Source organism: Sinocyclocheilus anshuiensis, unplaced genomic scaffold (assembly GCF_001515605.1).
Source record: "Sinocyclocheilus anshuiensis isolate Anshui unplaced genomic scaffold, SAMN03320099.WGS_v1.1 scaffold222, whole genome shotgun sequence".
NCBI classification, from domain to species: domain Eukaryota; kingdom Metazoa; phylum Chordata; class Actinopteri; order Cypriniformes; family Cyprinidae; genus Sinocyclocheilus; species Sinocyclocheilus anshuiensis.
The window spans coordinates 3461838-3476428 of NW_015542408.1; the positions used below are offsets into that span (position 1 = coordinate 3461838).

Genomic DNA, 14591 nt, shown 5'->3' on the forward strand with positions numbered 1-14591 from the left:
AATAGATGATGGACGGCTGCCAAAGGATGAAGTGACAGTTTTCTTCCGTTTTATTACTTTAGTTTTTTTTTTAAACATCAAATCACAGTGTTTTAACACCATACTGTGAGAGTAAAGTTTTTTTTGGCAACAGTGGATAAAAATTAGGAATGTGGATTTTCAAAACACATTTTTTTGATTGAAAATGCATGTCCTTATTACAATCTCCATTTGATATGTGATTTGCAGAGACAGTTAAGGGGTAAGGGATGAAGGGGAGCTGATTTAGGAAAGGACACCAGGCTTTAAGCTAAAGAGGGAGTGTAAACAATTAAGCCAAAAATTATATAAAAAAATCCCCAAAACAATTAAGAACAGCTTTGACCAAAGCCTGTTGGAGTTTAACATTCATCTTCAAGTTTATGATGCAAAATTAGTCTCAGAGAGAGATAAAAAATAATTAAAAAACAAACTTTTCTGTATCCCTTTCCAACCTCAATCTGATTGAGTTAAAATACTCTCCCGTGCTCATGGGTAAGTGATGAACATAAAAGAAAAAAAAAAAGAACAAAACGTTTGTTGAAGGTTTGACTTTTCTGTGGAAAAGCTCTGAAGCCGCCGTTTGTCTGGAGTTCCGGAACAGTACCTACATCAGCCAGCTGAGTGAGGGATAGCACCATGGATCTGCAAACAGAAGATGGAACTGGAAAAATCTCACACTGACCTGTTCCATGTCCTGGGATTTTATAGTAACATTCTATTCACAGGTCAATACCCGGCTAAAATTGCTTTTTTAAAATGCATGATTTGCAAGTTATGTTGAGCTATAAAAAACGAAGAAAAAGCATTATTTTTAAAATATTATTCCCCCTTTAGAAAGAACCATAAAACCCTTTGAACTACATCAAACAGGGTAACATCCTTTTGTCAGCATCAATCTCAATTACATCAAGATACCTTTAGAAACATGAACAATCTCCTTTCTTGTCGATTTTCTTTTTCTAATACCTTTAAGACATCCTAATGAGGATGTTACATACTCTGGACAAATATCTCACCACAGAGAAAACATACGCTACAGTGCTATGAATTCCCTGTGGCTCAAAAGGAACTCTTTACAATAGAGATGAGTCTGTTTAGAGAAACCGTCATCAAGAACTTGTGTAAGGAGGCGAGAAAGAAGAAAGTCGAAAAAATAGAAAGACACAGGAAGAGAAACCATTCATTTCAGTTACACAAGCTCAATTGCTCAAAATTCAAAGTGCTAGAACATCTCACTTTTCCCCAACTTTGATACACAGTCTTTTGCCTCAGAAGAGTCTTTTTAACACAGTAATATGGTCTCGATGTTTTGCCTCAATCCTCCTTGCGCTCCAGAGTCTGTGTGTTGTGGATGCCATTGCTGTAGACGGGAAACGGAAGCGTGGAGAAAAGTCCCTCTGCTGTGGTGAAGACATTAGCAGCTGGCATCTGCGTGAGGCCGGCTCCGCTGACCGCACCCCCAAAGGGGGTGGACATGTTGAGTCGGTGCACGTGATGGTACAGCATCTCCATGGGCGTCTTGGGGTCTATGCCAAAGCCGGGCCCATCCACAAAGTTCACAGCGGTGTGGGCATTAGGCAGGAGGTTGCCCTGCATGGCCAGGCTGACGTCTGCCGGGGCATATCGGATCGTTCCAGTGGTGTAGACTCGTGGGGAAGCAGTGCTTGTGGCAGCAAGCGTGCCTGTGACTCTGTGCACCAATGGAAGTACCACGTTCCCCGCTTGTAACCTCTGCAGGGCTTCCAGGTCACTGGTGTAGAGCAGGGAACCGGAGGAGGTGGGTGTACCCTGCTGCTTGTCCCGTGGTGAGGCCGAGAGAGGTGGGGAGAGCGGGTCAGCGATGGTGGAACTGGAATGAGGAACCAAGCTGCCCGGAGTTGCACTGGACACAGAGGTGGGGGCACTGTAGCCGCTGCTACTGTTGCCACTGAAGTTGGGCTTTCTGCTGCCTCCTCCACCCTCGGCACCAGGTGGAGTGAGGACAGAGTCCGGGATGGACACCTGCAGGCCGGCAGGCGGGGGAGAAGGGAAGGTGTCGTGGGGTTTTGTCATACTGTAGGGGGACTCGTTGCGGGAGATCTCTCGGTTGGGTGGGTAGTTCCAGATGCTGCTGTCGTTGTCGAAGTTTATAGTTTCTGACATCTCAGTCTTGATCTTCAGCACAGAGGAACTGGTTGGGGAGGGTGGAAGCAGGAGGGGAGGCTGGTCTCCAAGGGTGGGGTCCAGGCTGCCAGGGCTGGGGGTAGTAGTCGCTGAGGGAGACAGACAGAGACGTTGCCGACTACCATCCCATTTCTGCTTTTTTCTCCTCTTCTTTCTCTTCTGGTGTTTACTCATTGCTGGCCCGCTCAGCTCTCCTCCACTGTTGCAGTCCTTTACAATATCTTCCACCTCATCCTCTTCTTCTGAGGAGGAGCAAGAGGAGGGCGAGTCCTGCAGTTCCTCCACCTCACCGTCACCATAGCGCTCCACCTTTATATGTAAACCACCCAGGCGGCACTCCTTGTGGTCAGTTTCACAGTCAGAAGGTTCCAGACTATCATCACTGTCCTGACTTTCTGGATTGCTGGAACTGTCTCCTTCCTCCTGTCGTCTCATCTCTTGCTCTGGTGGCCGGCCCGTCTGTTTCTTACTGTCTGACTCTGGATCTTCACTGTTCTCGGAAGACTGATTGCCCTTCCCATCTGACTTGGAGTTTTCGTTGTCTTCTGGGAGAAAGAAAACGTTTTAGAGGACAGGTTTCCATACACGTCATAGTTTATTAGACAAAGTAAGGTTTCTCACAGAAGAAACATAGTTCACTAAACATTATCAGGGGTTTTATGTGAAGGGTATTCATTTAAAGTTTGGAAGAGCTCCAGTTGGATATAATGCTTCTTAAGTACAGGACACAATTACACTAAGGACATAAATTGCTCTTTGATGTTCTATTTTTGGCAACAGCATTAGCCACTGGTGACTTATTTGTGACGTTATGTGTCATTAATAATTAGTTTTGTCATGGTCGACTCAAATTCTGTTCAGAACAAGTGACTTTGGTAGCTCAAGGTGAGCTCAAACTATGTATCAGAAATCATTAATACATTAAAATTATTTATTTTTAAAGTGCATGAATTTAGAAGTGAGGGGGAAAAACAGAACAGTGAGGCATACATCTCACAGGGATTTGGAAATTCTGGCCTTAGGAAAAACATGTCTGCATTGGAAGAGAAACACGGAGAGAGAGAAAGAGATAAAGAGACAGAAAGACAGAAGGAGAAGGCGGGGTGTAGAGATAGGTAGGGAGTGTGAGAGGAGAAGAGGGCATGGTTTGGTCCAGCTGCAGCTGGCACAGTCTGTAACCTTTGTGATGAAGGCTGGCAAAAGGCTCGGCAGGCAGAGATGCCCAGGGGCCAATATGTTGGCACTTTCCCCAGACTGTCAACCGGCCTTGTTCACTCACAGCCTCCACCATCTCTGGAATCTCACTTCATCTTCTTTTGGAATGTATAATTAATATCTCCAACTGGCTGTGGAGTTTTAATTTACTATTTACACCAGTTTTAGGGACATATCGAAAGCACCAAATTTCCTTGTCCTACATAATTTCCAGTAATTATTGAAATGAAGATATTTTACACAGCAAGAGCCCTCAGATGAGACATTTGCATTTGGTTAAAAGAAAACTTTCAAGTGTGTTGTGTATAGTGTTACTTTACTATACTACTAGTTTGTAAAGAATCTAAGATGTAGAATCTAATGTCACCAGAAATGGTTTCATGAACAGGGATAACAATCTCGGCGCAAGAAGAACTGGCTTTAAGTGTCCTGCTCAAGGGACAGCTTGTGGCGAGGCTTTGTGGTGTTCAAACCAACGACCTTCCACTTATTCTGTAATGTTCTGTGGCATACTGCAATGAAGTGGGACGAGGAGTGATACTATACCAGAGTTCTCCTTGGAGTCGGATTCAGAATCAGATGTTTCTGAGGACTCTGATGCTTTCTCTGGCAGGTTAGGCAGCTGTGCGATATCCATGGGTGTGTCTTTGTACTCTGGATTACTGCCCATTAGAAAAGAAACCACAAAAAAGAGGCTCTCTAAGCTCGTACACAGACCCAAAAGCAGTAAGAAATCACACTGCAGTTTGAGTGTTTGGCCTTCGTCATCTTACAGAAGAACAGACTATTACTAACTCTCTCAAGTAAGAAAACACTTTCATCTTGTTACAGTGCCAGACGGAACAAATCAAAATCTAAAGATATGGCATTTTCATCACAGTAGAAGACTCGTATACCTGAGTACATAGTTGACCCAGATGATGTTTTTCTCGTTGCCGTTCTTGGCGTTGATTGCAATAGTGGCGCTGGACTGGATCCAGATATAACCTCCATTTTTCTGAATCCAGCGGTAATACTTTGTCACACACTGACCTTTATTCATCACTATGGAATAGAAAGAGGATAGTATACCAGAAAGGAAAGGAGGTGGAAGAGAAAAAAAGAAGAGGAAAAAGGAGATATAGTGAACAATGTGATATATTAAAATTTTACATACACTCAGGTTTAATTACAACAACAGCAAATAATATTAATCATGATATTTGCCTTCCGTGTGACCAGGTAAAGCACAAACCTATCCATTATTTCATTTGAAAGATACTACATTACCATCTTGAACATTATTAATCTTAAAGGCCCAGCAGAGGGCGCTGTGACTGTTTGCTAAAGGCTGTAATTGTGTCCTCGTCTAAGGCTACTCATGTGAAGACACTGTGGCAGTTGCCATAATTTTGGCTAAATTAAGTGCTAAATGGCGATCTCAAATAATATGAATTTGCATTAATCAATGTTCTGCAAAACAGAAAAAGTCGGAACCCAAGCACGGTAGTAAATTCAGATTCTGGGTTTAATTACAGCTACAAATGGCCCTTTCCATAAAAAGAGTCAATTGAGAAGGATGATTTATATAAGAATAAGTCTAGTAATTAAAATCATTACAGACTAATAGCATTGTTTAAGAAGCTGTTCCAAAGACTCCGATAATTGACTTTAGTTCACCGACTGCTTTCTGTACCAATAAATGTAAAACTAAGCTCTAACTCCAGTAAATTGAGACAAAAAGCCAAGAGTTGTTTATCTGACTTGTTCGCTGTGGCCAGTGGGCATACCCTTGACTCACCTTCACTCTCTTCAACAAAGTTTACATGCTACTGAGAGTCTATGGTTCAGTATACATGGAATGTAAGCAAAAGTGCTGGACAAAAACATACTTCACATCTGAAATGTCAGAACTGAAGACAAAAGAAAGAACTGCTATGGAAAATATTCCATAAAAACAACTTCATTAACATCTTCTTTTGAAATGCTTTAAAATCTCACAGTGGCAGACAGATAAATAGATATCCTGCACCATTTTCATTGTACACCGCTAAGTTGCAAATACTTTGGCAATACAAAATGTAGAGCTGTTTGTTGTGCCAATAAAGCACATTAAATTGAAACTGAATCAAAGTATTGTACAGCTCCAGTATATTAAATCTTGTCAAACATACAGAGCGATTCTTCCCCTCCGTCTGTGAACATGCGAGTCCGAGCGGTCCCTTTAAACCCTGATTACTGTCTACAAGTTCTAGGACATTTTTTCCCCCTCTGCCTTTAAACCTGATGAGCTGATCTCATCTGCATTGCATTTGATGTGCTGGCCCCCTCGGCTCTGCCCGGCACCACGTCTGTACAGGTGAGGCTTCTTTTTTAACCCCCTTTCAGTTACGCTGCCATTAAATCAATCAGGGGCTGCTTGAGTTATTGATTTAGTGGTAATGAAGCCACCCCTTTCTCTCTCTCACTCTCTCTCTCTTTCTGTATCTTTCTTTTTATTTTCCGTTGCAGGACTCGTTGGCTGCTTTCGGAGGCTTTAAAAGGAATACGGCCTCTTTAATCTGCCTGCCTTCTCCTGGAGCCTCGGGCAAGCCTGCAGGATGGTCTCTCACTCTCTCTGTCTCTCTCCCTCTCTACTTCAGTTCTTTCTCATTCTATCGCTCTTGCTCGCTCTCTCTGCGCCAGGGCCTCTGTCCTTCAGTTCTGTTAAATCACTTGGATCCCTTCCATAATAGCAGCTACCTTTCAGATACCCTTTACCCAGCGTGGCCTCACTTCCAGCAGGAGGGGTGGAGGGTGTCACTGTCATATAAAAGCAAGTAATTTACACCCGTGAAATTGCTTTATGGAAAAGTCCTTGCAGTCCACTGGGGTATTATTGTAAAGACAAGCCTTTTATGAATGAGAGAGCAGACATGCAGATCTGCGGCACCCGGGCAGGGTGAATTGGAGGTGTTTAACTTGTATTCTTTGGATCTATTGGCGAAACTTCACCAGCGGAGGAAGTAAACGCCTTGGCCATTTAGAGAAGCGGCGAGAAGTGAAATTACACCTGCGATCATTGTTTTCAAAGCATCATCTCAGTTTCAAGGCATTTTGGAACAACTGCAAGTAAGGATGCAATCATTTGCTGGTTTTAAAGATGTTTTTGTGTTGTAAAATCCAGATAAAACCAGTTTCTAGCTGGTCAAAGCTGGCTGTTTATGGGCACGTGCTAATCCATACTGCTTGAGATAGTTGTAAAACTAGTTATGTTAAAATGACAATCACTGCTGACATAAATGCAGCAAATCCATGAATACAGACTAACAGAAACATCTATTTTATATTTACTCTGAATCCATTATGGAAGAAACCTGAAGAAACATTGTTAACGGTACATGCGATGGGTGTTAGAGCAGGTGTATTTTTCCACAGCTGTGGAGTCTATCTTCAAGCACAATAAGGAGTGAAGGGAGTTTTTCATTAAAGTCAGTTTGAACTACTCTTCAGAGACCGGCTCTTGTAGTCTGCCTTCAGGCACAGAGCTTCAGTCTCCTGGGGTTTCTCCACACTTCTGTGAGCCATCGTTTCCCACCTCTGTCTCCCTCTCGCTCTCTTTCTCAGCTGGTAAAAGCACACACACACACCCGCGGAGCATTTATGCGGTGAGTATTATACGTAGTCGTGTAACACAGTGTCTTTTATTAATTTAAGCCGTGTTGGTCCTGTTCGGAAGCTGACACAGGTGAGGTCAGAGCTGTCACAATGCATTTCTGCCAATATAAAACACCTGCTCTCAAATGCTTCATGAGCACCAACAGTCGGCTTTCTAATTTTCCTTCGATAAACCAGAGCTATTTGTTTTTCACAGTTACAAAGCTCAAATTAAACCATTAAACAAATAGATGAGAATGACAGTTCATGTTTTAGTATGTCCAAAAAGTAGTTAAAGAAATAGGCCACAAGAGACCGTGCAGTATAGAGATTTTACTGTAGTTAAAAACCAATGCCTTATTGTTTTTATTGAAAAGGCAGGAAAAGCGATATGAATTAAATGAACATTATGATCAATAAACAATTCTTCTACCTATCAGCATTTTTCAGCCATGCACTTTAAAGTCCAGAAACTACCCATTTTATAAAAACTCTTTAAGCAACCCTAGGTCAAGGTGCTCAATTTAAACAGATCTGCTTTAAACACTTTACTTGAGCAGTGGCCTATGAACTCTGCAGCACGCATCTGTAATATATCATACATCGTAGGGCTGCACGATTAATCGCATGCGATATTTAATGCGCATCTTATCAGTAAAGCCGGTTCTGTAATCAGCGGTAAATCTCCATCACCTGTGGGCTTTCACATTGAGCGTTAAATATCGCATGCGATTAATCGTGCAGCCCTAATACATCGCAACTCATAAAGAACACTACATGCACTCAAGCCAAAGGAACGTCTACTCCACGCACACGTCACTGCATCGGCAGCAGAGAGATTTGACCAGACTGACATCATCCCTCTTAACCCAGGCTCTAACCAATCTGATGGCCCTGTGTGATCTGATATCAGTGTCTGATTAGCAATCAGCGGGAGATCGGTCTGACTGCGCCTTAGTCACGCGTGTCATGTTCATGCAGACACCTGAAGATCTGGCTTTGATAGAAGCCGAGATGACACTCACTTCATTATAATGCATTTAGCTGTGCTAGGATTTCTTAGTAACTAACTAAAAGTATCAAGTAGTAGTGTGACAGAAGCAATAATTAGCAATAATTGAACACTTTCTACTATGCTCTCTCATTTGAAGGGATTTACTGAATCAATTTAACCCATTTATATATATTTTCAAGTTTTATTAGTGTGGTGTGAATTGGTGAGATAATGCAGTTCTTAATTATCCGTGCACTAGATAAAATAGCTCTTATCATGCAAAAATGATCAATAATATCTAATGGTTATTTATTTGCATTGACACTGAGGGCAATTACATGCATAACAAAAAGACGCTAATAACCATCAAAATATGTTTTTCCTAAAAAACAAAAATGTAAAAAACAAGTTTACATGAAAGGTGAAATTTGTTTTTTTTTTCTGCTGAAAAAATATAGGTGTGCCCATCGTATTTTGCATAAACTGTTTGACTTTTACCATGTATAAGAAAATAGTTTCATGCATTTACATGACCTCACATGTTGGCAGGTTATTCAGCATAATTAGTGTATGATTGTGCATGTACACTGCCTCATGAATAGATTCATTGTCATTAGCTACTTTTTGTTAGTATCCTGCATTTTAGTTTAACAGTTTTTAAAAAGCATCGCTTAACTGCAGTTTAAATTCTTTGAATTATGATTACAGCAACATTTTCAAACACTGTTTCAACCAGCTAACCACATTTTATCAGACCGAGTATGAACGTGCAAAGTAAAATGCAGGAACAGAACCCCTATCCACTCTCTACTGTAGCGACACGGCCAGCCATTTGAAGTGCGGCTAGATTTATGTTGATTGCCGCCACGCTAATGCGTAATAGATGGTTAGAAAGCCAGGGGTAGCTGGGGATGTGCAGTCCTCTCGTTGTGTCTATCTCTCTCTCTCTCTCCTTTCACACCATCTTTTTCTCTCTCTCCGCTATCAATGCAATCCAGGGCTTCGGTCCTCTCCCCTCTGCCTCCGCTGGGTATCAAATCAAGGTCTAATGGACCCAATCTGGTGGCTTTTTAAGGCAAAGGGACAGTGCAATACAGTGGTAATTGCGCTCTAATTCAGTTGAACTCCCAATATCTAATCAGACAGCTCCAAATTCCCTCGCCAGCCCCAAGGACACCCGCCCTCCTCTGCAAACACCTAATAAAACGAGGGATTTATCCCCCTCCTCTTCCTGTGCCTCAACCCTCACTACTTAAATAATGGCAACCTGCCTGCTGTAGAGCAGCGCACACATTTACTGTATGAAACGCTACGCCGCTCTCAATGACGTTTTGAATTTCTGCCATCATGGTGGAGGGGAGCGGGAAAGGTGTGCTGCCAAAACACACTTAACAGATGATTTAGGATATTCAAAAAAGCATGAACGTTCCTCCAGACGGTCAGCGGCCCTCCTGCCGAGCACGATGAAAGCAGAGCGTGCAAAAGGTTGAGGAACCTTCAAAGGGCTCTGCAGAGGCGGACCGGCCCAGATGAATACTACATGACATAAAAATGCGCTCGAAATGTGGCGCCTGTACATTGAGAGGAGCAACTTAACCTGAAAAGAGGAGTGAAATGTGTAAGACTGTCAAACGACCCGAGATACTGTGCCTCGCGAGCGATACGGGGCTTGTTTGGAAGACACGCACTTGCCTAACCGTCTGGCAGAGGGAAGCGGTTCTTCATGGACAGTTATGAGAAGAAGCGCTAGCATGGATAATCTTGCCTGTCTCACTGCTGTCCCATTACACTGAAGTGCTGCAGCGAACACATTACGCCAGCTTTGGCACGTAACACAGTGTGCTCTCAGGATGTCATTGACCAATGATCAATGAGTCCCGCTAAAGCATGTAAGGACACTGAATCTTGCTCTTTAACAACCATCCTCTAGTTTTTGGCACTGTTGGGTGGCTGCACAGATTGATTGGATGGATTTCGGAGCAGATACTCACGGTCTAAATGGCTTTGCCGAATGCCTTCCACGTCCTCTGCGTGAATGAAGTGATAACATCTCTTCCCTACGATGTCGACAGGTGTCAGGTCCATGTAATCGCTGATTCTAGAAAAGGATTATTTCAGCATAAAATCAAAATTGACACCATTTCCCCCACTATTTTTAAACAATTTTTGTAGTTCAGTTGAATGTTCACTTAAATCGAGACATCTGTTTTGTGCATTGAAAATCTTATGGAAAAAGGGTTGCAATTGGCATTTCATGATGACTTTGATGTTATAATGTAATATCATTAGCAACAGCTGAGAAAATGACTTCAATTGTATTTGAAAATGTCATGTATTAGCTATTTGTCAGAACCAATCAGGTTCCTCCGCTGTTAGGGTTAGGGTTACTAAAATAAATTGGTGTAGGATTTACTTTGAAACAATTTTCATTTAGAAATTGCTGGTAAATTTGACAAATAATTACAAAGAAACAGCAAGTAACACATTGAATTACACGTTAAAGTTTGAAGTAGAAAAACTGAAATAGTACTTTCTTGTAAAACATACTCGTTAAAAATAAACTTTTTTTTATTTACAAAATACGTAAAAAATCAATTTTATAGTGTAATGGCCACATCAATAAGGAAAGCTGAGCAGCCCACCAAAAAGAAACCAATCAGATCTTACTGTGGGTTATTATCTCTTTCCAGTCAATGACAGATTAAAATAGGACAAAGACCTGATTGGTTTCTAGTCAACCTCACTGATAAGGAGATTCTGATTTCCCAGCCCTTCTGTAAGCTAAATATATATTGCACCAGATTTTATTCATTAAAAAGGTTTCCATCTGTGATGGCAAGCTGTCAGCCTGTTTTCATTATAGACGTAATATTTTCTGACCTACTGTGGCTCAACCAACTGCTTGCTGAATCTAAAAGCAATTATTACAGAAGTATTGAAAATTTGATAAAAACAGGTGGTTAAAACCACATGAGATGCCTTTAAGTTGGGCAAATACTATTAACGGCGCATTTTGAGACATTATTCGACTCTAACCTCTGTGCAGTCCTTCTCTACACGGATCAGAGAACATGGCTAGTATAAAAAAACGGCCAACTGATCTCTATCCACCTTCATTTTAAAGCTGGCTTTTGCTGTGATGATAACTCCGCTATAGACTTGGCCCGATTCCATTCTCTCATAAATATGTTAAGTGCAGGGGAGTGGTAAAAATTTTAGCAGACACTGGGATGACTTCAATCCCAGAGATATAAATAAAACTAATATGATATTTCCTTTCAAGCCAGGCCAAATTAAGATGTTCTCATTTTATGGGGCAGCAGTGGAACCACAGATGTTTTGTAAGTACAAAAGAGGGTTTTTTTCTTGGCCGGCTTTTCAAACGAGTGATAGATGTTGAAACAAGGTCATTCTGGGATTGCGTTTAAGCAGAACTCATCACTATCAGCTCCATAATGAGCTGCACATGAACATTAGTGTGTGGCTGATTATCCACTCTTGCAAAACACAATGTCACCCGCTGATCCTTCAGTTCTACAATAATGTCATATTTTAACTCGAAGCAGCCGAAATTGAAATTCTTTTTCACCGTTTATCATTCTTTTGGGCAGATAAAAAATCTCTTAAATCAAACTGCACACAATACTAGGCTTATACTAAATAGTGCATATAAGCTTTGCAAAATAAGATTGTGCAAATACAGTGTGAAATTGTTGCCCTCTTAGAGATTAACATTGCCCATATTTATATAATAATATATAATATAAAGAGTGTTACCTGTTTTCACAGTAGACGATGTTGAGATCCATGTTGACCCGTGTAACAAACATCTGGCAGTCGATCCGAACCTCATTGATGGTTGGTGGAGGAAGTGCGTGTGCCATCACAACCATGCCCATGATTTGATTGGGTACCGAACGACTGTGTGTTAATGCCATTCTTATCCGCAGCCTGCCGGCAATGTGGATAACCTTGAAGAGGACACAAAGCGGAAAATTAAAAACAGATCAGATGCAATTGTCTTCTGAATTACATTCACATCCTTTAGTAAAGTATCCAACCACAGTATAAATATAACAGAAAATAAACCAGATGAAGTCATGTAAGATGACAACTGAGCTCTTTGATAATCCAATATGTTCTTTGCATACTAGTGTACACTTGACCAAGATCCAAACCAAGATTCTCAGGTTCTTGTACCCGTTATGTACATTCATGAAATATTAAAAACACAAAAAGCACCATTTCCCTCTGAAATAATCGAGAGATAACAAAGGCAGAGGAACTAATTACTTTTTCGCTGGCTTTAAAGTTTGTAATGCTTTAAAGTCTTTTGTAGCCCGTTTTGCCCAGAGGATGCATTGACTAGATCGGCAACGATGTTCTTTTTTGGATCCATCCATTTTAATCACCCAGGGAAAACTGGGGGGGATTGTTTTTGTAGTGTTTTAAACTTCTGACACTATCCTTTCATTGGTTCACCTCAGAGATCAGTGAGATGCTATTAGCATCATTCATATAGACATATAGTATAGTCTCGGGCCCCAAAGTCAATGAGTGCTCAGGCCGGTGGGGCTCTTTGATGCTTGTACGTTTCCGCTGAGGGACAAGCAAATCCAAACCCCAGGAACGATGGACTGCCACAGTCATTAAAAAAGAGTGACTCTCCTGGTGTAGAGTTGAGAGTTTGAGCGAACTTTCACAGAATTCAAAAGCCATCTCAAATCAGGGGCCAATTAAAGACGACTGGAAAGTTCAATGATGTCACATTCAGTCAGGAAATCCTCACTTTTTAAGCAGAGTTTACTTTGGGCTTAAATTTTATGTTTTAACAAAAACATTTAGCCAGAATAACAAAAAGGATTTTTTCTTTTTTTTGGAATGAGCATGCTTGATATTTTCTTTCTCTAAACTACCTTAGAATTAGTAGTTGAGTAGCTGACAAATGATATTACTTTTTTTTTAAATTTTAGGTTAAAATTTATATAAATGTATACGTGAAAGTGTCTATTTTAGATCACCATTTTTACTACTATTTGTGACCCTGGACCACGAATCCAGTCTTGAGTCGCACGAGTATATTTGTAGCAATAGCCAATAATACATTTTATGGGTCAAAATGATTTTTCTTTTATGCCAAAAATCATTAGGTTATTAAATAAAGATACTTTGTAAATTTCCTACCATAAATATATCAAAACTTAATTTTTGATTAGTAATATGCATTGCTAAGGATCAATGAAAAGCTAATTTATTCAGCTTTCAGATGAAGTATACATCTCAATTTCACAAAATTGACCCTTATGACTGGTTTCACGAGTTCACACTTACATATAATTAAATAAAGGTTATGCGTATTTGGCGTGCTGTCCAGGGAGAGAGCTCCGAGCTCGGCAAGACTCCCGGAGTTCAGCCCGGCTCAAAAGCGCTCCCCCAGTGCTTCTCCCCGTGCTGGGGTAGAAACTGGCTGAAGGTGCGGGGTCAGGGTGGCGGAGGGATGCTGAAAGTCGAGAGATAACAAAGGTAGGACGTACTTGGTTATTTATAGGAGTTTTCTCTTATGCTGATTGGATAAATTGTGTAATCACTAATGATGAACTGGCCGTGTTAATTATCTGTGCGTCCTCCTCCCGGAATTTGTTTATAAAACATCACTTTGTGGTCCAGGGTCACTTTTTACTCCTAGCTGTTGCATAAGCTACTTAAATAGTCTTTAATGAATTTTTCAAAGCACAAACATTTCATGTAATCTCTCAATTAAAATCAGGCCATTAAACACCTTTCTGAATAGGTATTCTTGGAGAAATGAGACTGAGAGGTGGCAAAATGTGTTTCTGGTCTTCGATCAGTGTGTGTTATCGTTGACACGAGTGTGCATCAGACAGACACACCGGCAGTCGCAAACGCACTTGATGCAGCTGTTGCCAAGCTTAAGTAAGACATCACAGCATGCCGCGATCAGAAGGTGATGTTCAATTATGACCGATATCAAACCCATACACAAATTCTCACAAACAGAGCGGCACACCAGAGAGTGGCAGCCCGCACAAAACACACACTGCCTCCACAACACACATTCATCTCTACATACCTACAACACTGGGTCTTTCAATAAATAAACACTGAGCTGCATTAAAAGCATACAAAATGGAAATGATTCCACTGAAGCCCAAAGCGAGGGGCATCAAAAAGTTGGAAAATACAACTTTTGAAGTAATTGCCACAAAGAGAGACTCGCCGGTGAATTGCTGCAGGAGTGCTCTTGGCAAGAACATCATAAGCTCTGGCAAAACATGAAATATGCTCAGGCTGCTAAATGCAAACTGACATGGCAAGGGTTCACCGCGGCCGCAGCGAGAGGCAGCCGCATAGCATATCTCAATTTAATACAAGCCAAAATAACAAAGGGATAAATTTTTATAATTCATGGTTCAGCACACAATGCTCTCTCTCTCTCTCTCCGCCCGTCACCGCGTCGGTGAATATAGAATAGGTATACATAAGAAATAAGATTCATCTGTTCCTAGGGATTCTCTGGAGTGCTTTTGAAATGCGATACGGCACAAGTAATGATAGAGAGCTT

The 14591-nt window shown here is 41.2% G+C and overlaps 1 protein-coding gene across 1 annotated transcript in view; it reads right to left on the reverse strand.

The window, feature by feature from the left end:
- Positions 1-702: 702 nt before the first annotated feature.
- Positions 703-14591, reverse strand: part of LOC107693192 (neuronal PAS domain-containing protein 3-like) — a 49037-nt gene continuing 35148 nt past the window's right edge. The window contains exons 3-7 of the mRNA XM_016492491.1: positions 11786-11979; positions 10000-10106; positions 4296-4443; positions 3946-4061; positions 703-2726 (exon numbers count right to left, since the gene is read on the reverse strand). Coding sequence (XP_016347977.1) covers positions 1336-2726; positions 3946-4061; positions 4296-4443; positions 10000-10106; positions 11786-11979 — 1956 coding nt within the window. The 3' untranslated portion in view covers positions 703-1335. The remainder of the gene's footprint in view (positions 2727-3945; positions 4062-4295; positions 4444-9999; positions 10107-11785; positions 11980-14591) is intronic.